The sequence below is a fragment of the Trichechus manatus genome, unplaced genomic scaffold, assembly GCF_000243295.1.
Source record: "Trichechus manatus latirostris isolate Lorelei unplaced genomic scaffold, TriManLat1.0 scaffold00028, whole genome shotgun sequence".
Lineage (NCBI taxonomy): Eukaryota > Metazoa > Chordata > Mammalia > Sirenia > Trichechidae > Trichechus > Trichechus manatus.
This window is the reverse complement of record NW_004443964.1, coordinates 2,739,704-2,761,374: the sequence shown is the minus strand read 5'-3', so window position 1 is coordinate 2,761,374 and position 21,671 is coordinate 2,739,704. Positions and strand designations below refer to the sequence as shown.

The 21,671-nt window shown below is 48.5% G+C and overlaps 2 protein-coding genes across 2 annotated transcripts in view; one reads left to right on the top strand and one right to left on the bottom strand.

Annotated features, from left to right (window-relative positions):
* Nucleotides 1-563: 563 nt before the first annotated feature.
* EIF4A3 (eukaryotic translation initiation factor 4A3) lies at nucleotides 564-14,194 on the bottom strand. The gene is made up of 12 exons (XM_004374364.2): nucleotides 13,952-14,194; nucleotides 9,934-10,006; nucleotides 9,238-9,304; nucleotides 8,747-8,809; nucleotides 7,986-8,118; nucleotides 7,686-7,766; nucleotides 5,940-6,081; nucleotides 5,251-5,389; nucleotides 4,407-4,522; nucleotides 1,196-1,303; nucleotides 972-1,099; nucleotides 564-790 (listed from the first exon to the last, which is right to left on the bottom strand). The coding sequence occupies exons 1-12, from the start codon at nucleotides 14,118-14,120 to the stop codon at nucleotides 774-776; spliced, it is 1,236 nt and encodes a 411-aa protein (XP_004374421.1). The 5' UTR covers nucleotides 14,121-14,194; the 3' UTR covers nucleotides 564-773.
* A 3,624-nt stretch (nucleotides 14,195-17,818) lies between these two features.
* The window catches only part of CARD14 (caspase recruitment domain family member 14), a 48,328-nt gene continuing 44,475 nt past the window's right edge, over nucleotides 17,819-21,671 (top strand). The window contains exon 1 of the mRNA XM_004374099.2: nucleotides 17,819-17,845. The gene's annotated coding sequence lies outside the window, so the exon portion shown is untranslated. The remainder of the gene's footprint in view (nucleotides 17,846-21,671) is intronic.

Below are 21,671 nucleotides of genomic sequence, written 5' to 3'. Positions count from 1 at the left end.
CCCTGCGGCTGCCGCTGCTCTGACCGCACGTAAAGGTGGGAGCTGGGCCGCTGCCCCGAGAACAGATAGTGAGCCCAGGCAACTGGGGAGAATTCATAGAACCTGGGGAAATTGTTCATCTGAAGTGCAATTATTTTTAATAAAAGAGGCATTCGGGCTCAAGCTGCTGTCGCTCCTCTGGGACTCGGGGCAGGATGTGTCTGAGGGCCACGGGGTGGAGGCGGCGGCTGCGTCCTCAGCTGGTCTGGGAGTCCCCGGGGTGAACCCCAACTTGAGAAGTCGGCGTTCTAGAGACAGTCTGTTCATGAACCCTACATTTTCAGATGCCTTAAGTCACAATCACCATATGAACCTAAAAAGTGTCCCTGGGCCTCCCCCTTGGAGATTGAGATTGTTATAATCCCAACCAATCTAGTGAAAGAAGGGGGAGGTAGAACTGCCACTTTGTTTTTAAAAAGATTAGAAACGGAGTTAACTGGCCCGCCCACGGTGACACGGCAAGTGGCTAGAAAAGCTGGTGGCACCTTCAGAAATCTGAATGAGAGCTTACGGGGAAAGTTTTACATGTTTTAATGAAAAAGACCTCCAGCAACACATTATTTACATGTGGGTAAGAAAAGACAGCTGAATTCCCCAAGGTTCTGTTGGGGTGGGCTGCAGAGAGTTCACATCAACCCCCACTAAATAAAAGCTGCCCCTAAATGTTCCCAGACCGGGAGGAGAAAATCAGTCGGCAGTCTCCAGCTCTCCTGCAGTATAGCAAGCCTGTTCCTTCAGATTAGATCAGCAACTGGAATCACAGAAAAGTATATATTAATGAACACTACAAAACAAAATGAAAATCTGTAAATTTAACCAAAGGCCCACGACAGACTTCTCAAAGAAAAGGGGGTGGGGAGGGGACTCAAGTACCCCCCCAAATTAGGAAGTTCCGCCTGGAACCGCCGCACCGCCGCGTGCTGTGTGCTCACCGTTCATGGGCATCTCGTCGATCTGAGTGGAGTAGTACTGCTCGATGTCTCTGAGGATGCGGATGTCGTCGTTCTTCACAAAGTTAATGGCCACACCCTTCCGGCCGTATCGACCCGATCTCCCAATTCTCCAGAAATAGAGCACATTTATTTTAGTAAACGTAGCAGAAAACCTTTTAGTAAATACATCACAGGAAAGGAAAGCAGTCGAGCCCACCCCATACCTGTGTATGTACAACTCTCTGTTGTTGGGCAGGTCGTAGTTAATGATGAGGGAGACCTGCGGGACATCCAACCCCCGGGCCCAGACGTCCGTGGAAATGAGCACTCGGCTGCAAAAACGGAAGTTATGTGACCGACGGCCTGAGCAGGGCAGCCACAACCTGATGGTGTCCGTTCCTCTTAGGTGAGCCCAGCTAAGAGCCCAGAGCACCCGGACACCAGGTCACTGTCACACTGGCCTCTGACAACACAGTGTCAGGGACAGCTCTGGGAATCCGTTCAGATAGGCTAGGAGGGAGGGCTGTGTGGTGTACTTCATTACTTAGGCCACGTGCTCTAGCTGATAAAGGATCCTGTTATTAGATACTGTTATGGACTGAACTGTGTGTCCCCCCCCAAAATGTGTCAACTTGACTAGGCCATGATCCCAGCATTGTGTGGCTGTCCTCCATTTTGTGATCTGATGTGATTATCCTATGTGTTGTAAATCCTACCTCTATGATGTTAATGAGGCAGGATTAGATGCAGTTATGTTCAAGAGGCAGGACGCAATCTACAGGATTAGGCTGTATCTTGAGTCAATCTCTTTTGAGATATAAAAGAGAAGCAGGCAGAGAGGAGAGAGACCTCCTACCACCAAGCAGGAAGAGCCAGGAACAGAGTGCGTCCTTTGGACCTGTCATCCCTGCACTGAGAAGCTCCTAGACCAGGGAAAGATTGATGACAAGGGCCTTCCCCCAGAGCCGACTGAGGAAGAAAGCCTTCCCTGGGAGTTGGGACCCTGAATTCAGACTTCCAGCCTCCTAAACTGTGAGAGAATAAATAAGTCTGTGTTGAGGCCATCCACTTGTGGTATTTGTTATAGCAGCACTAGATAACTGAGACAGATACCCTTTACTACATTTAACTTATTCAGAGTCAGCCCCATACCAGTAACTGGGAACAGCATTTTACGTCACCTAGCAAGAGCTTGGATAAGAACAGGAACCTCACTGACTTTGGTGCGTCTTTCTACTATCTTCAGATTTGAAATGCAGCTCACACGTCTCCACACTCTATACTATCTGCTGTGCTGTAGACCTGCGCTGTCCACTACAGCAGCCACGAGCCACAGCTGACCGCCAGGCACTGGGAACGTGGCTGGTCTGAGTGGAGATGTGCTGTGGGTGTAAAACACACACTGGGTTTTAAAGACTTTAGTGAGAAAAACAAACACAGGCACCTTTTGATATTGATTACATTTTGAAATGACAGTAAGACATGTTGGATTAAATATTAAAAACCAACTCATCTGTTTCTTTTTACCTACTTTAATGCAGCTACTAGGCAATTTTAAATTACCTCTGTAGCTTGAATTATTTTTCTGTTGGACAGCGCTCGTCTAGAGGCACTCAAAGTATGAAGGGACATCCGAACAACGGAAAGAAGTTCAAATCACATGGAGGTGTCACTCCCATACAGTCACCTATAACTGGAGTCCAAAGAATGGTGTGGAAGCAATATTTAAAGAAATAAGACCACGAGATTCAAAAAAGTCCTACAAATCCCAAACAAAATCTGCACCTAGGCACATTGGAGTAAAAACTGCTGAAAACAAGCCACGAAGAGAAATCTGAAGAGTAGCCTGAAAAAAAAGACGTTTTTTTATACGAGCAACCATTAGACTGGCAGGTGACTTCCCAACAAACAACGGAAGCCAAACAACAATGGAATTACACCATTAAAGTGTAGAAAGAAAACAACTGTCAACCTAGGAGTCTACCCCAGCAAATATCTCGGAGACATTCGAGGTGAAACAGACGTTTCCAGAGAGACTAGAACAGGTAACCGGTCACCAGTATGTCCACCTAAAAGGAAACACGAAAAGACGCTCTTCAGGCAGAAGAAAGTTCAGATGTAAGTTCAGAGGTGAAGAAAAACAAGAATACCAAACACGGCAAGTAGGTTTTTTATATAAAGCAGTAACGTCTTGTGAGGTTTACAATATACGTGAATTAAAATACACGACAAAAATGACACAGAAGTTTGGGGGTGGATGGAGTTTCAGTGTTTTAAGGTCCTTGTGCTGTCTGGGAAGACAAAGTACCAATTAATAACACGGGAGTTGCATGTTACAATCTCTAGGCTAACTACTAGATAATAAACATACATCTCGCAAACTGAGAAGGAAAAATGAAAAAAGTCATAAATTCCAAAGGAACAGAGAGCACACAAGAGACGTGCAGATGAGATGCACTCAGGGCGACAGCTGGTGCTGCTTCCAAAACACCCGCCTAAAACGGGGGTACGGAAGGGGGGGCAGAGACGTGCTGTGGCGGCACTGACCAGGAGGAAGCTCGTGTGGCTCCTTCAGCCAGGGAGACTTGAAGACAGACAACATCAGTGGAGATCAAGGACACTCCGACAGTAAACGGCAAAGTCTCCTGAAATACAGTAATTCTAAATCCGTACGCATCGAAGCACACAGGCTCAGAATACACAAAGCAAGAACCGACAGAAGGACAAAGAGGAACAGCCTCCTCCACGGCTCTGTCAACGACGGAACAGGGAAAAAACCAACAACTAAACCCACTGCCATCGATTCCGACTCACAGCGACCCTGTAGGACAGAGGAGAACTGCCCCGTAGGGTTTCCAAAGAGCGGCTGGTGGATTCCAACCACCGACCTTTTGGTGAGCAGCCGCAGTGCTTAACCACGGTGCCACCAGGGCTCTGAGCAGAGGAACGGGGGGAGAAACCAGGAAGGATGCAGATGGTTTGAGAAGCCCCATTAGCAACTGAAATGCAGTGAGTATACAAAGGGCATTGTAACAACTGCAGGATATACGTTCTGTTCACGGACCCACAGAATACTGTGAAAGGACCGTATGTGGGCCATAAAGCAAGTCGTGATAAATGTCAAAGGAAAGGAATCATACAACGCGTGTTCTCTGACCACAATGTAAGCAAGCTGGAAACCACCTGCAAAGAGATGGAACATGCCCACTGCTGTGGAAATGAGAACCCTACTGCTAAACAGAGCAGCCCATCTAGTGAAGGCTGGTTACCCTCCCCCACCTCCTAGAAAGTTCCCTGGTCTCCCTGAGCCTCGGGTTAAGATGAGGACACTCTCAATCTGGTCTGGGGGCAACGGGACTAAGAGAGCACACATGGAGTGCTAGCCCCCCCTGTGGACAAATGCCAACTCACTGTGGGAAGGGAAGCACCACCAACCTGGCGCCGGATCTGAACTCCTTCATAATGGACTCGCGCTCCTTCTGAGGCATGTCTCCGTGCATCGACGAGACGGTGAAATTGGCCTCTCGCATTTTCTCCGTCAGCCAGTCAACCTACAAATCAAGGCAGCAGAGCACACACCAACCCAGAGGCCTGTATCTGGATTCCGTTACTGCAGAACCAGAAGGAATGCTCAGAGAGCAACAGCTTTAAAACCCAGACTGATTTCAGCCGGTGTGCGGGAAGCTTCATTCTGCCCTCTTAATTCATTTGTTCCAAATAACATTTCTTTAGTTAAAAAGAAAAGGGGGGGGAGGGGATTCCTCATTTGGAATTTAAATTCAAATCTTTTTAGAATGTAATTAGAGGTAATCCAATCATTTTTTCTTTTTGCAAGTAAAGCTGTCTGCACATTAACATCACCTGGGGCATTTGAAAACACTCATGACTGGGTCCCACCAAAAACCAACTAAATCTGAGTATCTGGGGTGTGGGGCCAACATCGGAATTTTTTTGAAAGCTCCTCAGATGATTGTAACATGCAACTGGGGCAGGGAACCACCCCAGATGAGCATCAGACAAATCTGGTCCACCACTTGTTTTCGTAAATAAAGTTTTACTGGGACACGGTCACGCCTATTCATTTACACACTGTGACTACACAGTCTCTGTCATAACTACTGACTCTACAATGGCAGAGTAATTATGACAGAGACTGTGTAGTCCACAAAGCCTAAAATATTTACTATCTGCCGTAACAGTAAAAACTTGATCTAAGGTAAGAATCAATCTTCAATTTTTCCCTAAGAGAATATTAAAGAAATAAGACAGCTACACATACCTTCCTTTTGGTATTACAAAAGATGACTGCCTGAGTAATGGTTAATGTGTCATACAGATCACACAAAGTGTCAAACTTCCACTCTTCTCTTTCCACCGCCACAAAGAACTGCTTGATGCCTTCTAGAGTCAATTCATCACTGGAGGATGAAGGAAAATGCTGTCATCATTCCTGCTCCAACCAGGATCACAGGGCGCACTGCAGGCAGGCCCCGCTCTCAGCACCGGGGACGGCCGTGAACATCACAGCAGCTCACAGAGATGGGTCACTGCAGCCACTTCCCTCCCTCCCTTCCGCCCATCCACATCACCTCTCCTGCCATCTACTCCCACCATGTGAGCCCCATTCTGGATCATTCTGAAAAGTTAACAGTGTGGCCAGATCTTCCACATTTTAAAAGAATCCAGAGATCTGGATTTTTATATACAATCTTCCAATTAAAAATGTGGTTCTAAACAACAAACTCCCCCTTCCAGTGGTATGCCCGTTTTATTTCTGATACACTGATAATCAAGTAAATACTGTCAGCTAATATTTTAATTAAATGTGGAAATATGGAGTCAAAGGGGAGTGAACATATAAAAAGCCAGTTTTTCCTAAAAAGGAATTAAAAAGAAGTTCCATGCTTTAAAGCCCTTTACAAATACAAGTCAACGTTTTCCTAACGGCGAGAAGCAGGGCCCTCTCACCGTTTCACCAAGATGCGGATCGGATCAGTCATGAACTTGTTGGTCATTTCCAGGATCTCGTGGGGCAGCGTGGCACTGATCAGAACCACCTGCGTGGCTGGGGGCAAGTACCTGTACACGTCATAAATCTGTTCTTTGAAACCTAGGAGGAGAAATTGAGACGTGCACACATTTAAACGTGGACAACACATCACACGTGCACAATTAGATGCGATTGTTGCTGCTGAAGGTACAGTGTAAGCGACAGGCAGTTGCTCAGCAAGCCCACTGTTACAGCTAAAAACCAAATTTGCGTGTTTCCTCTCTCCTCGCCCACTCTCCTCCCCACCCTGGTGTTCCCTGGCTGAGGACCCGGTTCTCCCCTCTAGGCATCATGGGCTCTATCCCCACGTGCCCTAGATGCCAGGAGTTTAAAAAAAAAAGCACCAGAATCCCAAGACCTGGATCACCCCAACCTCAGTGCCACCAAGCCAGCCATGACTCGGTCCCACTGCTGCTTCTGTGATAGCTCAGGTACAGAGTGGCCAGGTCCTCATCCTAAGAGGACCCAGAGAGCTGGATTTTTATACAAAATCTTCCAATTAAAAAATGTCAGCAACTAGCTGAAATCATTGTTTTAATAAGATACAGGCTAAACAACGCACAGCAGCTCGTAGGAGCCGGCCCTGGTCACCAGACGGCACCCTCTCCCAAGCCTGGGCAGGAGCCGGGCAGGGAGGAGGCCCAGGGGATCACCCGTCAACAGGCTGCAGCCCAGGAGCATGCATCTCTACCAAGCTCACAGGTGACCCACCGCTGGTTGGACACCTCACTGTGAGAGCCCCAGCCCTACGGGGAGGAGCAGAGACAACCACCTGGAGAGCCAGCTTTGCATCCAGGTGCTTCGCAGTAACTGTGCCTTTAACCCAACTGAAGAGCAGGGCCTTCAGCCCAGAGGCTCTCCTTCCGTGTATGCTTATGCTCACCCCCCACTCCCCCATCAACACCATGGGTTCCTATGAGCTGTAGAGCTTTACCCTAACAGGGCCTTCAGCTCAGAAGCTCTCATTCACACACAGGCAGTCCTCAGTTATGAACGACTTCCATTCCTAAGTCTGTCTGTAAGTCGAATTTGTACGTAAGTCAGAACAGCAAGGTACAATTTGTATCTGACGCCAATAAAATGTCTGACTTAATATACAGTACACCCTTCTATGCATTAAAAAATATTTAAAAAAAAAAACAACAAAAAAAACCTTCCAGATAACAAACATCTTTCACACGACACACTCACATAACGTTTTAACACGCGTCACAAAGTAGCACCCATTTGTTACTATGAACCATTGTTTGTACTTTGAATTTTTAATTTAATAAGCTTTGCGGGGGTCGATTGCTAACTACGGGTAGTACGTAAGTCAGGCGTTGGTAACCTGGGGACTGCCTGTATATGGCTACCTCCCGCCGCCTCCCAGAGGGCTTTGAGCTACGTCTCCACCCTGTGCTTTACCCATCAGCGCGAACCCACCAGACGCAACGCCCAGAGCCTGATCAGCCTGGGCTGTGACGGAGTCTTACAAACCCCTCCCAGGAAAAGACCAGAGTAGGAGCTCCCTGCTCCCAGCTGCTCCCAAGGCACAGTTATCTTCCCAGAGAAGACGCCCCTTGTGCTCGGAACACCTTCATGAGCTGCACATTTCAATCTCATGCTGGGAAAACCCAAGAATCAGGAGTTACATGTCAGCAGAAAATTCCCATCACTCCCACCTTTATTCAGCATTTCGTCGGCCTCGTCCAAGACCAACATCTTGATAGCGCGCGTCCTTAGACTCCTGCGCCGAATCATGTCTGTAAAATTAGATTTTGAAATGATTACACCCTGAGCCAACGTGGGAAGAGCCAACCATTTCAACGGGTTTTCACGGCATTTCAGAGACTTTTCCTCCACTTCCTACAAACTGTCCAAACGTACAAACCCACCGCACAGTCACCAAGTTGAACACTGTCCTATGTCGTTTAAGCCCTTGTCACACTGTTCTGCAGCAGTCGTGACAGACAAACGCTTACCGAAGACACGGCCGGGTGTGCCAGCGACCACGTGCTGCCCGTAGTCCAGCTTCCTGATGTCCTCCCCCACGTTGGTGCCCCCGATGCAGGCGTGGCACTGGACGTTCATGTAGTCGCCAAGAGCAAGCAAGCCCTGGGGAGAAACACAGGCCTCGTGGCTTAAGCTGGTCATACACAGGGCCTGCCTCAAGACCCCTGAGGTCAGAAACACACGCATTTCCAAAACCAAGAGCGTTCTACTCCAGTTTAAGAGCAGCACCAATGATCATTTATGTCTACCATTAAATCCACAGAGCCTAATTCTCCTCCTCCTACTTCCTTCTCAAAACAAACGAAACTAGTTCTGCTGGTTGCTGACTACGAAAGCAATACATGGTAATTACAGAAAAAGCAAAAAGAACAAGTAAAACGCATAACCCTATCCACCTAAAGACATTATTAACATTTTAACATGTGCCCTTCCAGAGTGTTTCCAACACATACAAACAGTTACAACTATCTTTATTAAAGTGAACTTTTTGTTTAAAAAATTACAATTCTAAGATTACAAAAACCTAACGAAAGCATCCAAGCTACATTACAAACGACTTTGTACAAACCAACAATTTACATGACACACTAAAATTTACGGCACTGTTTCAGGAACGAGAAGGAAATCTCGAGGGAAGAGGAAGATCCATCAGTCAGCTGATACTTTTCAGGTCAATCAGAAAGCAACGCCTGCAGATGTGACACAGCCATCTCATCTCTAATTGTCGTACCTTTTGAATCTGCACAGCCAACTCTCTTGTGGGAGCCAGGATCAAGGCCTGGGTTTCACGGACCTGGCAGGGTGATCGGAAAATAGACCCCTCAGTATCTCCAGGTGGATTTCAATAATCCAGACACGGAGGTCTATTTTAAACATTATCTAATGTTAACCATACTTCTAATTTCTAACAGAAATAAATAAATCTTAATATTATTTACACTGCAAATATAGCAAAACTGGGGTGCATCAGTCAGGATTCTTGGCTGCAGACAAGAATTTTCTAACGCAAAACTCCGAATTTAAATAAAAAGGAATTTGTGAACAAGTATTATTTCAGGTATTAGTGGGCAGTATTTGCCAATTAAGATTCTCTTTAAAAAATGTGTTAAGTACAGCTACAGAGAATACAAAATGAGTACTTTTTGAACACTGCAGTTACACACGAAAAAGAAAGTCTTTCCTAGGATTAAAAAGAGGTTTGCTGTAAGAGCGGCCAATTACCTGAATATCCAAACACTGGAGGACTGAGATACTGAAAGTGGCCGTCTTGCCTGTACCAGACTGAGACCTAGAAAGACAAGCAAAGGTTGCACCTGCCGCCCCTCAGCCCCAGCCCTCGCGGGGGCGCGCTCAGGGCGGGAGTGCGCTGTAGAAAGATGCGGCAGCTTCCTCTGAGCAGATGTCCCGCCACAGGCCGACAACACCTTCATCACAGGCGATGGGACGGGACACCTGTGCACAGGTGATCAGGACAGCAGATACTTGCGTCGGGGGCCACAGGCAGCAGAGTCTGTAGCTCCAATAGGTATTTTACAGGTAGCAGAAAAAGGAGGGCTCCTTTTTGTATAAATACAATTCTTTTCTATGATGTTGGACAAAAATTGTCCTCTAAAAAAAATTTTTTTGGGGGGTAAGTCTCTTTTAAAATTAGGCAAACTAGGAATAAGGCTATTTAAAATAAGTATTACATACAATTCCACACGCTGACTGACAGCTAAGCTGCCTAAAAAACTCAAGGCTTCCATAGCAGAGGCCACAGCGAAGCCAAAAGCAGACCCTGCAGTTATAAAGTCAAGGAAAGAGCCGGCAGAAAACGCGTAAAAGCAGTAAAGTGGAGTCGCCTTCTCCAAGCACCTAACTACCTTTTGTGTCACTAAGCGGCGTCCCATTCCTCTCTGTGCAAGGAGACGGACTTACTGTGCAATGACATCTCTTCCTTTGATTATCTGCTTGATCGCTCGCTGTTGGATTGCTGATGGTTTCTCAAAACCTACAAACAAAAGCACAAAAAATTAGCTCTACCCTCCAAGTCAGCAGGTTTACAACCATACGCGGTAAGCTCCTCGAGGGCAGAATCGGTTTATGTTTCTTTGTTTTACCAGCGACCCCACCTACGCCCCAGCCTAACCCAATAATCAACGCAGTAAGCTCTCAGCTTACTGATTCAGGCCGTGGTGGATTCTCATACTAACACGGGAGACTACCTGCACAGACAAAGCCTCTGTAAAGGGCACATCAAGTTGCAGAATATACAGAGACCACGGATTTGCTTAAAATCTTTTGAGGGTGCAACATTTGGAAGTATGGGCACCAAATGTTATTGGTGGCCACCCTGGAGAGTGGCATGGGGTGGTGGGCTTACTTTCTATCAAGAAGCCATGGTGGCACAGTGGTTAAAGTGCTTGGCTGCTAACCAAAAGGTCAGTTCAAACCCACCAGCTGCTCCACAGGAGAAAGATGTGGCGGTCTGCTTCTACAAGGATGACAGCCTTGGAAACCCTAGGGGGCAGTTCTACTCTGTCCTACAGGGTCGCTATGAGTTAGAATCAACTCGATGGCAACAGGACTGGTTTTTATCTACAAAAACTACAGTAACTGTAGTTATTTCTCATTAGTCTTTTAAAACGTAGCACAATTTCACATCTTAACGTAAAACCTAATATAACAGATCACATAAGCCCCTCATGAGGACCACAGACACAGCAGAGAAACTAATACATGCTTTAGAGCCAGGGTGCCCTGGGCAACAGGTTGGCAGGTGGCCGGTCAGTGCAGTGTGATGGACAGCTTTACATGGCCCTTCTCACCAGGGTCTTATAACTCCCACCAAATGAATGGGAGGGGTTATGCAAATGAGGTGCTTGTGGTCCACCAAGGGGATAGCTTGCTAATAACACAAATAGGGCACACGGCACGGGGTGGGGGGGGGACTATGCAAATAGGTGTATGGAGCCCTAACAAGGGGATTGGTCAGTTTTGCCATCCTGTTAGGCTTAAAATGAGCCATCTCAGAGGCAGAAAAGGGAGCCTCACTAACTACCGCCAAGAAGAGATGGGAGTGGAGCATGTCCTTTGGACCCAGGGTCCCTGCGTTGAGAACCTCCTAGACCCAGGAGACAGAGAGAGACCTATAACGCCAGAGACGGTGCAAGATGCTGAGAAGTGGCAGCAGCAGAATGAGGAGACTGGCAAGAAACACAGCTGTAAAAATGGCATGGTGGGGGTGTCTGACCTCCTCTAAGCTCACAAGGGGGAAGGAGAATCAAGCTCAACAGCCCAAGGCTGATTCCTATGAGGCGGAGATCAGACATACCTCCTCTGTCCAACCTTTTTTACCAGTTCTGACACCAGTCATCCCTCTCACAGCACTCTCTACTTCTCTGCTAGGTTCGATAATCTGTTGCAGTGGCCACACAGAACTCACAGACCATACTCACAGTTAAGGTGTTTATTAGAGAAGTAACAGGTTACAATTCAGGAGTAATGACTCTAGATACAGTTCTTCCATCAGGACAGCCTCTTCTCAGCCGTGCCCAGGGCAGGCCCCTGTCTGGCCTTCCTACCCCACTCATGCAAGTGTTACAAAGCTCTTTAGCTCAACCAATGAGTACCTGGGGGCATCCCACTTGGCCAGCAAGCCTAGGCCCAAAGGCGCCCATCAGCACTCTTGCTCCGTTGGCCAGCACACCCACTGTAACTGCCTTACTCTGTGGGCTGGTAAGCCCACTGCACCATCTCATGCTTGTCTTCTGGTTCTGCTGCTGCCATTTCTCTGCCACCACTCATGGCCGTCCCTCACATTACAGTTCTGTCTCCTGGGTCTAGGAGGTTCTCAGCACAGGGACCCTGGGTCCAAGGGACACACTCTGCTCCCATCTCTTCTTGGTGGTAGTGAGGTCTCCCTTTTCTGCCTCTAGGATGGCTCATTGTAAGCCTAGTGGGATGGGAAAACACTCATCCCCTTGTTAGGGTTCCACATGCCCTACTTGAACATTCCCACCCACCCACCCCCATACACAAGGGTGCCATGCACCTTATTTGCATACTTCCGCCCAGACATTTGGTGGGAGTTACAAGACCGGGCGGTGTTTTGTTCTCTTGTACATAGGCTGGCTATGAATCAGAGCCAACTCGATGGCACCTAACAACAGAATCATGAAGAAAAAAGCCATATAAAAGCAATCCACTGCACTGCAGTCAGCCTCAATACTAGGCTCAGCTGCAATGCTGCCCTTTCACCCCCAGGCCCTCAGCTCTGCCTCTTCACTGACTGATCTGTGTGATGTCAAGGCCTGCTAAAGAGTTTGGATAAAAAATGTCTCAGTCCTACGCTTTGAAAACAGACCACTACCTTGTGTGCTGATAACTCACATCTACGTGCCCACCCCGACCTCTGCCCTGGACTCCACACTTGCACAGACGACAGTCCACTCAACACCCTCAATGGATGGATCCCAGGCCCCTCAAGCTCCCCACATCCAAGGCAGAGCTCCCAATTTGGCCTCCCCCAAGGGTTCCCCACCTAAGCAAGCAACACCATCATCCACCCTGTTCCTCAGGACACCCAGGAATCAGCTCAAGTCCACTGCCCTCTGCCACTCACATTCACTCCGTTAGCGAATCCAGTTACATTAGCTCTACTGGACTTCTCTGTCTCCATGGCAACACCATCACCTCTCACGGGGATGGAACAAAAGCTTCCTAACTCATCCCCTGCTTCCACTGCTGCCTTGCCTCCTCAACTCCACAGAACACCCAGAATACTCTCGAAAATAAAATTCAAGCTGTCCATCACCTCATACAACACTCTCCATAACTGCCCCGGGACTACCTCTCCAAACTCGCCCCTGGGCTCCCTTCTGTTTCTGGAACACCAGGCTCAGTCAGGCTTCCAGGCCCAGCACCAGCTGTTCCTTCTGCCAGGAATGTTCCTCCACTGTCTCCTCGCAGCTGGCTCCTTAACTCTGGTCGCGCCTTAAGTGTCACCTCCTCCCGGAGAGCCCTGAACTATCTGCTCTATTTTGACTAAAACTGCTCTCCCCTCCCCCAGTCACTCTCTGTTCAATCACCCTATCTTATTTTCTTCACAGCAATTACCACCGCCTGAAATAACTTCGGTGGTTGTCCCTCTGACAAATACAGTTTAATCCCCGTGAACACAGGAACCAGTCTGCTTCGCTACTACCTCCCCAATGCCTAGAGCAGCGCCTGTCGCCCCACACCTGCTGTTGTTGGGTGCTGTGGAGTCAACTTCTGTTCATAGCATGGACCCGTGTAACAGAGTACAACTGTTCCATAGGGTTTCCTAGGCTGTAATCTTTGCGGGAGCAGATGTCAGGCCCTTCTTCCGTGGAGCCACTGGTGCGTTAAACCGCCGGCCTTTCAGTGGGCAGTAGAGCACTTAACCATCGCCCCACCAGGGCTCCCTGCCCAACACCTAAATCCCAAAAAAACTCTTTGTCAAGATGAGTGGATTCCGACTCATAGCGACCTTAAAGAACAACGTAGAGCTACCTATAGGATGCCCAAAGCTGAAATCTTTACAGAAGCAGAGGGCGGCTACATCCTTCTCCCGCAGAGCAGCTGGTGGGTTCGAGCGCTTAACCACTGCGCCACCAGGGCTCCAACCTAACACCTAGTGAGTGCAAAACAGCTATCTGTTGAATGAAGCCTTTGCATCCCTTGCCAAACCGAGCAGAGTGCTCTGCACCACGAACATACTGCGTGAACCGACACAGACACCGTTAGCGGACGTGCTGGGGGCGGGGAATCGCATTTCACTGGCTCTCCGAGGCCCGACCCCTGACGTCCCGAGTCTCGACCCCGACGTCTGGGGCAGGTCCGGGAGGGCCCGCTCCTCCCAGTCCTCCAGTTCCCCTTCCCGGCCCGCCAGTCCCCCGTGCACCCCGTGGCTCCTGGGCCCGCGCCCGCTCACCGTAGGCGTAGATGCCACGCAGCAGGTCCTCCCGTAGGCCCATGGTGTCGAACGTGGGGGTCACGTCCACCTCCTCGCTGGTCTCGAATTCCACCTTGGTCATGTCCTCCTCCTTGAGCAGCCGCTTCCGCGCGGAGCCCGAGGTCGCCATCGTGGCCGTGGCCGCCATAATCAGAAGTCGGCCGAGAAAAGCGCGCACGCCGCGGCAGCGGCTAGTCCGAGGCGGAAAGCGGAAGCAGGGCCCCGCAGCCGCCGCCGCCAGGAAGTGACGCCACCGCGTGCGCCTGCGAGTGCGTGCTTGCGTGCGAGGGGCGTGGCGCTCTTGGTCAGGTGAAAGGGAAAAACGTTTGCCGAAGGGAAAGTGGAGGAGGGTGCTGTTCTCGCGCGATCTGGAGATCCCGCGGAAGGAGTCCTTATAAAAGGCGTGGAGGCTGCTGGAAAAGGGTCTGGCAGGCGCCCCGCGCGACGATGTTGGGGAATTGTGATTTGAGGTCTCTACTTAAGATGGGGCGGGTACGCGTTCCGGGGCTTATCGGAGCAGCAGGGTGAAATTGCAGCCGGGAGTCGCCGTGAAACTGGAGACCCTGAAGTCAGGCTGAGGGTTGGCACCCAGGTACCTGGACGGGGTCTTCACGTGGTTCCGCCTTGAGCGGAAATAATTTTTGTAAATCTCTAAAATATGTATATTTACTCGTTTATACGTTTTAGGCTGATGTTATTACTGGTTAATATCTCACCGTGTGAAATTCATTATTACTGAAGCCAGATGGAAATCCATATTTCAAACAATTGATTTTGGGATTTTTTTAAATTTTTGAACTGCCTTTTGTCGGCTGTGATTATATTGCTGTTTTTTAATCTTCTAATGTGACTGAAGAAAGCTCTTACCAGAGTTTAGTTACTGTCAGAGTCAACAAAACGTAGCCCAATACTACGCCACCTTCATGAGCGTTGATACGTTCGAGTCTATTGTTGGCGGCCGCTGTGTATTATGAGTGCCTTCCAACCTAGGGGGTTCATCTGTCAGCTCTACATTTTTCAGTATACAATTCAGTGGTATTAATTACATTCTCCATGTTGAACAACCATCACCACTATTTATTTCCAAAGCTTTTTCGTCACCCCAAACAGAAACTCTGTACCCCTTCAGCTGTAACTCCCATTCTGTTTCCCCAGCCCCTAGTAACCACTCATTTACTTTTGTCTCTATGTATCTGCCTATTCTAGGTATTTCGTGTAAGTGCAATCGTGCAGTACTTGTCCTTTGAGGGCACTGTATAGTAATAGAAAAACTCTTCGTTTGAGAGGGGCCCTTGTTCTCGCTGCAGTTACCCAAAACCTTCTGTCCTGCATGATGACAAAACTGACAAGTCTCCTATGATCTACTGTACGAACTTCCAGCTCTGAGTCCCTTAAATAGTGGATTTATTCTGCTTGTCACCCCTGGACCCTTCATCCCAGCCCCCTCAGCGTTTCAAGAACAACAGGGCTTCCGATCACTGAAGTGAACTCAGCGGTCATGTTCAGGCTCAGCACTCTGTCTGTCTCCTGCTCCTCACTCCCCACACAGCTTATATTTTTTGAGGGTCAGGAGGTGTCTCACCTGATCAGACTGTAAGTCAGGAGGATAGGAATCGTGTGTGTTCTGCTCACCATTGTGTCCCAAGCATACAGTTGTTAGGTGCTGTCTTAGGCTAGGTTTCTCTAGAGAAGCAAAACCAGTGAAGCATATGTGTGTGTGTGTGTGTGTATGTATATATAATATATATAGAGAGATTTGTCTCAAGAAAATGGCTCACGAGGTTGTAGAGGCTGGACTGTCCCAAGTCCGTGGGTCAGGCTGGAGGCTTCTCCTGACTCACGTAGCTGCAAGGGCTGACGAATCCAAAGTCAACAAGTAAGACAGCAGGCTGCTGGCCTGAGTCCCCAGAACTGGCGGTCAGATGCTGATGAACCGAATGCAGGATCCAGAGCAGAGCAAAAGCCAGTGAGCTTTCCCAGAAAGACCACATACATTGACTATAGGCCACACCCCTAAGGAAACTCCTTTTCCACTGATTGGCCACTGACAGCAGATCCCATCATGGAGGTGATCACATTATATCAGATCTCATCATGGAGGTGATTATGTCCTCATCCAACTGCCAAACCACCGAGAGTTATGGCCCAGCCAAGTTGGCACGCAACCTTAACCATCACAGGTGCCGTCAAGTTAGTTCCGACTCAGCGACCTTACGTAAAACAGAACGAAACACTGCCCGGTCCTGCGCCATGCTGGCAATCATTATGTTTGAGCCCATTGTTAACAGCCACTGTGTCAATCCATCTGGTTGAGGGTCTTCGTCTTTTTTGCTGACCCTCTACCAATCATGATGTCCTTCTCAAGGGACTGGTCCCTCCAGATAACATATCCAAAGTACATGAGACAAAGTCTCATTATTCTTGCTTCTAAGGAGCATTCTGGCTATACTTCTTCCAAGACAGATTTGTTCGGTCTTCTGTCAGTCCATGGTATATTCGGTATTCTTTGCCAACACCATGATTCAAAGGCATCAGTTCTTCTCTGGTCTTCCTTATTTATCGTTCAGCTTTCACATGCATATGAGGCAATTGAGAATACCATGGCTTGGGTCAGGCGCACCTTAGTCCTTAAAGTGACATCGTTGCTTTTGAACACTTTAAAGAGGCCTTTTGCTGCAGATTTGCCAAATGCAATTCATTTAATTTCTTGACAGCTGCTTCCATGGGTGTTGATTGTGGATCCAAGTAAAATGAAATCCCTGACAACTTCAGTCTGTTCTTTATCATGATGTTGCTTATTGGTCCAGTTGTGAGGATTTTGTTTTCTTTATGTTGAGGTGTAATCCATACTGAAGGCTGTTGTCTTTGACCTTCATCAAAGTCCTCTTCACTTGAAGCAAGGAAAGTTGTGTCATCTGCATATCACAAGTTGTTAATGAGTCTTCCTCCAATCCTGATGCCATGTTCTTCTTACAGTTCAGCTTCTCAGATTATTTGCTCAGCATACAGATTGAATGAGTACGATAAAAGCATACAACCCTGACACACACCTTTCCTGATTTTAAACCACACGGTATCCCCTTGTTCTGTTCTGACAGCTGCCTGTTGGTCTGTGTATAGGTTTCACATGAGCACAATTAAGTGTTCTGGAATTCCCATTCTGCAATATTATCCGTAATTTGTTACCATCCAGATAGTATACAGTAGTACTCAATAAATGCTTGTTGGCTTGCCAACTGTATGATGCACAGGGCGAGAGGAGGGAGGGACACAGGACACAGCCTCAAGAGCTTCATGAACTCACACGGGCGCTTGAGGCAAGGCAGAAACAGCTAGGTGGCTCCACCTATCAGGAGCTGGCCGTCTCTTTCCCTGTACCCATGTTGGCTCTTGGGATCTGGGTGGAGAAGGTCAAGGTGGCCAGTCCTGTCCAGACGCAGCGAAAGTTTGAATGCAGTACTGCTGTCTGGGCTGGGTTTTGTGTGAGTCATCTCTGCACGAGGTGACGCCCTAGATAGAAGTAACATTGATCCCAGGGGGTGTCCCCAGTTTGTGACTTCCTGCCATAGGTCCCCACCCACTGTGCGGTATTGAAGGACAAACACTGTTCCTTTCTAGGCTCAGCCCTCTGTAAACTATCTGGCTGGGTTGGGTCCCTCACAAGGCGCTGACCAAACCCACCTTGCAGCTGCCCCGCCTCCCGGACCCCCTGCCCGTTCATGAGGTCCCTGGGTAGCACAAATGGTTTGTCCTCCAAGGCTAACCCAAAGGCTGGCAGTTTGAACTCACCCGGCAGTGCTGCAGAGGAGAGGCCTTGTGATCTGCTTCCGTGAAGATGGCAGCCAAGAAAACACTATGGAGCCATTCTGCACGGTAACACATGGAATTGCCGTGAGTCAGAATCGACTTGATAGCAACGCGTTTGGTTTTGGTTTTGGTTTTGGCCATCGAGTGGGGTCACCCATCCAGGCAACAGTGACCCGTTGTGCAGCCGCTGTCCTGGGTGCTGGACTCAGCGGTGAACCTGATGGAGGGCATCTGCCCTCTCACCACGTACATTCCAGTACAGGGCAAGATGACAAAATGCCCGAACAAACAAGATAATTGCAGGTTTCATAATTACTAGGGAGAAAATACGGTAAGGTAGAGTGGAAGAAAGGAACTGGGTGGTTGATTTATGAGTGGCTGGAGGAACGTGCTCCATGAGAGGTGGTGGCTGCAGGGACACCTGGGGAGGAGTGTTCCAACCAGAAGGAGCAGTGAGTACAAAGACCCTGAGACAGGAATGAGACGTGACATACAGCCAGAGGGGATGTGGGGTAGTGAATGCGGGAAGGTTGGGTGGGGGGATCAGGGAGTAAGGGAAGAGTGAGCAGGGCCAGATCATAAAAAGTCTTATAGCCTATGAATTGGAGTTTACGTTTTATCATGGTTGCCATAGGAGCCACTTTGGGGTGGTTTTTTTTTCTCCTCCTTTGGGAGGAGGCGTGTTAGTTCCCTAAACCAAACAAACCAACCAAACCAAACCAAACCCGTTGCTGCCAAGATGATTCTGACTCATAGTGACCCTATGGGGCTGCCGTAACAAAATACTACAAAGTGGGTGGCTGATAAGGACAGAAATTTGTTGTCTCAATATATTAATTAGATTAAAAAAAAAACATAAAAAACAGGAATTTATTCTTTCATGGTTCTGGAGGCTGAGTCCAAGATCAGGGCGTCGGCCATGTTGATTCCTTCTGGGGCTCTGAGGGAGAACCTGTAGCTGCCTCTCTCCCCGCTACTGGTGGCTCCACGTGTTCCTTTGCTGCAGCTGCAGTGTCACATGGCGTCCTTCCTCTGTCCCCTGTCTGTGTTTCTTTTTTATAAGAATGCTAGTTACATAGGATTAGGACCCATCCTACTCCTATGACCCTTTGTTAACCTAACTGATAACATCTTCAAAGACTCTGTTTCCAAATGGGGTCACGTTCATGGGTACCAAGGGCTTGGGCTTCAAATTATCTTTTTAGGATATACAATTGAATCCACAGCAAGAAGGGGGAGGGTACATTCTGATAAACAGGTTAGAAAGACCACCTGGCTGCGTGGTGGAGGATGGAGTGTGGGGGCAGGAGAGGAGGCAACGAACCCAGCTGGAGAGATGGTGGCGGCTGCTAGAATTGTCACATGGAGATGGCGAGGGGAGGCGAGATCAACAAGGATGATGGATGGAATGGACAGGCGGTTAGGGTTCGAGAGGATGAAGATTACTCCTGGGTTTCCAGTATGAGCAGCTGGGTGCACCATTAAGGGATGGGGAAGCCGTGGTCACGGTGTTATGATGGCTTTGGAGCAAAATCATTAACCAGTTGTCCTGGAGTTGATACCAACTCATGGCGACCCCATGTGTGTCAGAGTAGAACTGTGCACCATAGGGTCTTCAATGGCTGATTTTTCAGAAGTAGATCACCAGGCCTTTCTTCTGAGGTGCCTGTGGATGGACTCGAACATCCAGCCTTTCAGTTAGCAGCTGAGCGCGCTTATCAAGTGCACCACCCAGGGACTCCAGGTCTGACTTAGCTGGGCTGCATGTGAGACGCCCTGACGTCCAGTAGAGGTGGCAGGTGGACAGCTGCATGCATGAGGGTGGTACTCCAGCACGCACTCTCTTACTCACAAGTGAGAAGCAGCAGGGAGTGACCAGTTCTATTTGCTCGTGCAGAAATAGCTGCTTCCTGCCCTTCCCCACACCACTCATCACGTTACCACCAGAGCTGGGCTCTTCCTGCTTTCCTCCAGAGGTGGGTGTGGAGGTGGGACTCCCAAGTCAGGGAAGAAGGCAAGGCCCAGAGCCCCACTGGAGACACTCATTCAGGTGGTTGAGAACCCATTTAGAATGTCGTGAAAGAAGTCCTGGCGTCTTCCCGACCATTAGTTAGAAGAGGGAAGAAGAATCACAACTCTCCCTATGTACATATCCTGATCCTCTATTCAGCACCTGCCCACGGCAGGATAGTGGGGTGGGGTCCCCTTCCTCACCTAAACTCCTGTTCTTGGGACTTCTGGGTAACATGGCGCTCTAAGCAGAAGCACCACACCATCCCTTCACAGCAAAGATCCAAAAAACTAAGCCAAACAGAGAAAACAGCAATCCTGAAACCCTAAGCATCAAATGAAGAGATGAAGAACTCAGCCAAGCACCAAATGAAATAAGAAACTGACAGAGAAAGAGAGTGAGGAGACATACATGCAGAGGTCCCCTATCAGCTAATGCAGCACGGATCCACCATCTTGGACTCCTATCAGAGACCAGTGAACAGAGAGTAGGAGAAAGCAGCTTCATGGAGCTTGCAGCAGGAGACACAACAACTGGTCACCAGCGATATATGCTGTCCCACCCCCCACCCTTCTTCACCCCCAATCGGCCTCCTCTGCTTCCCGCGGCCACAGTCTCTTGGCCGGTAAGCACTGGCTGCTTGGATTCCACTTGCCCGCACTGGCCAACTCCCTAGTGCCATTTGTTGGCTGCTGGTGTTGGTTTTTTCTGCTTCTTTTTATTTCTTCCTTACCTCTCACCACCTCCCCCTCCTTTCTCTCAAATACCGGGTTCCGTGCACCATCTTTGCTTCTTCCTGAAAGGCTGTGAAACTCCGCTCAAATGTGAAACTGCTTCCCGGTCTGTGCTGCCACACTGGTGGGATCCCGGGGCTTTTTATAATTTGTTTTCTTTTTCTTTTCTCGAATTGGGAGCCCGTTCTAGCTGGGCAGTACTGCTTGGGACCTACCCCCTCAGTTTATGCAGACGCGCAGAGGAATCTCTGAGGACATTTCTTTTTATGTGTTTTTTTTTTTTTTTTTTCTGTTTTTTTGGTGGAGGGTTTCTTGTTCTTTTTTTTAATTTGTTTTGTTTTCTTTTCCCTCTTTTTGTCTTTCTTCATTACTTGGTTTCTCGTCGCTCTATACCTTCCTTCTCTTTCTGTCCCCTGAATACCTGGCGCTGAGTGACACCTCTACGCCTTCTAGCCAGGCTGTACTTCAACACCTGGGAGCAACTTCCCCAGCCCTCATAGCCATGCCGGTGGGATCCCTGGGAGCTTTTCTTTTTTCTTTCTAATTTTTATTTATTCGTTTTTTTCTTTTCTTTTCTTCTTTTTTCCATCTTCTTCTCCTTTTTGTTTTTTCCCATTTCATAGTCTCTTATCTCTCCACTCCAATGGCAAGCTCCCCTAGCACTCTTTTTTGTTTCTATGTTTTTGGCTTCTGTTCCTCTCTCCTCTCTCTCCTCTCTCCCATACCCATCTTAGCTCCACACATCACAATCTCTCCCCCCATCCTGCCTACCTGCACCATGTGCTTAACATCACACCACCAAGCAGCACAGGCACGGCCTAATTGAACCTGCCCTGCACTGATTATCAGCCCTTCCTGGTGGCCGTAGTAAGTGCCACAAACAACCCTCCTCTTCAGCTAGACCTTCTCTGCTGTACCATATCTGAGCGACTGACCCTGCCATTTGGAGGAGGCGAAAAGTATCGTGCCCAAAGACAAGCAAACAACAAAGAACACACAGCCCGCCTGCTCAGACATAGCCAAATAAAACAAAAAACCAGGATGAAACAAACAAATCTACAATCAGTAAACGAGAAAATTAACTACTGAATGCCCTGAAGACAGCAGACAATATCAAAACATTTACAAAAACAGGACAGGATGGTTC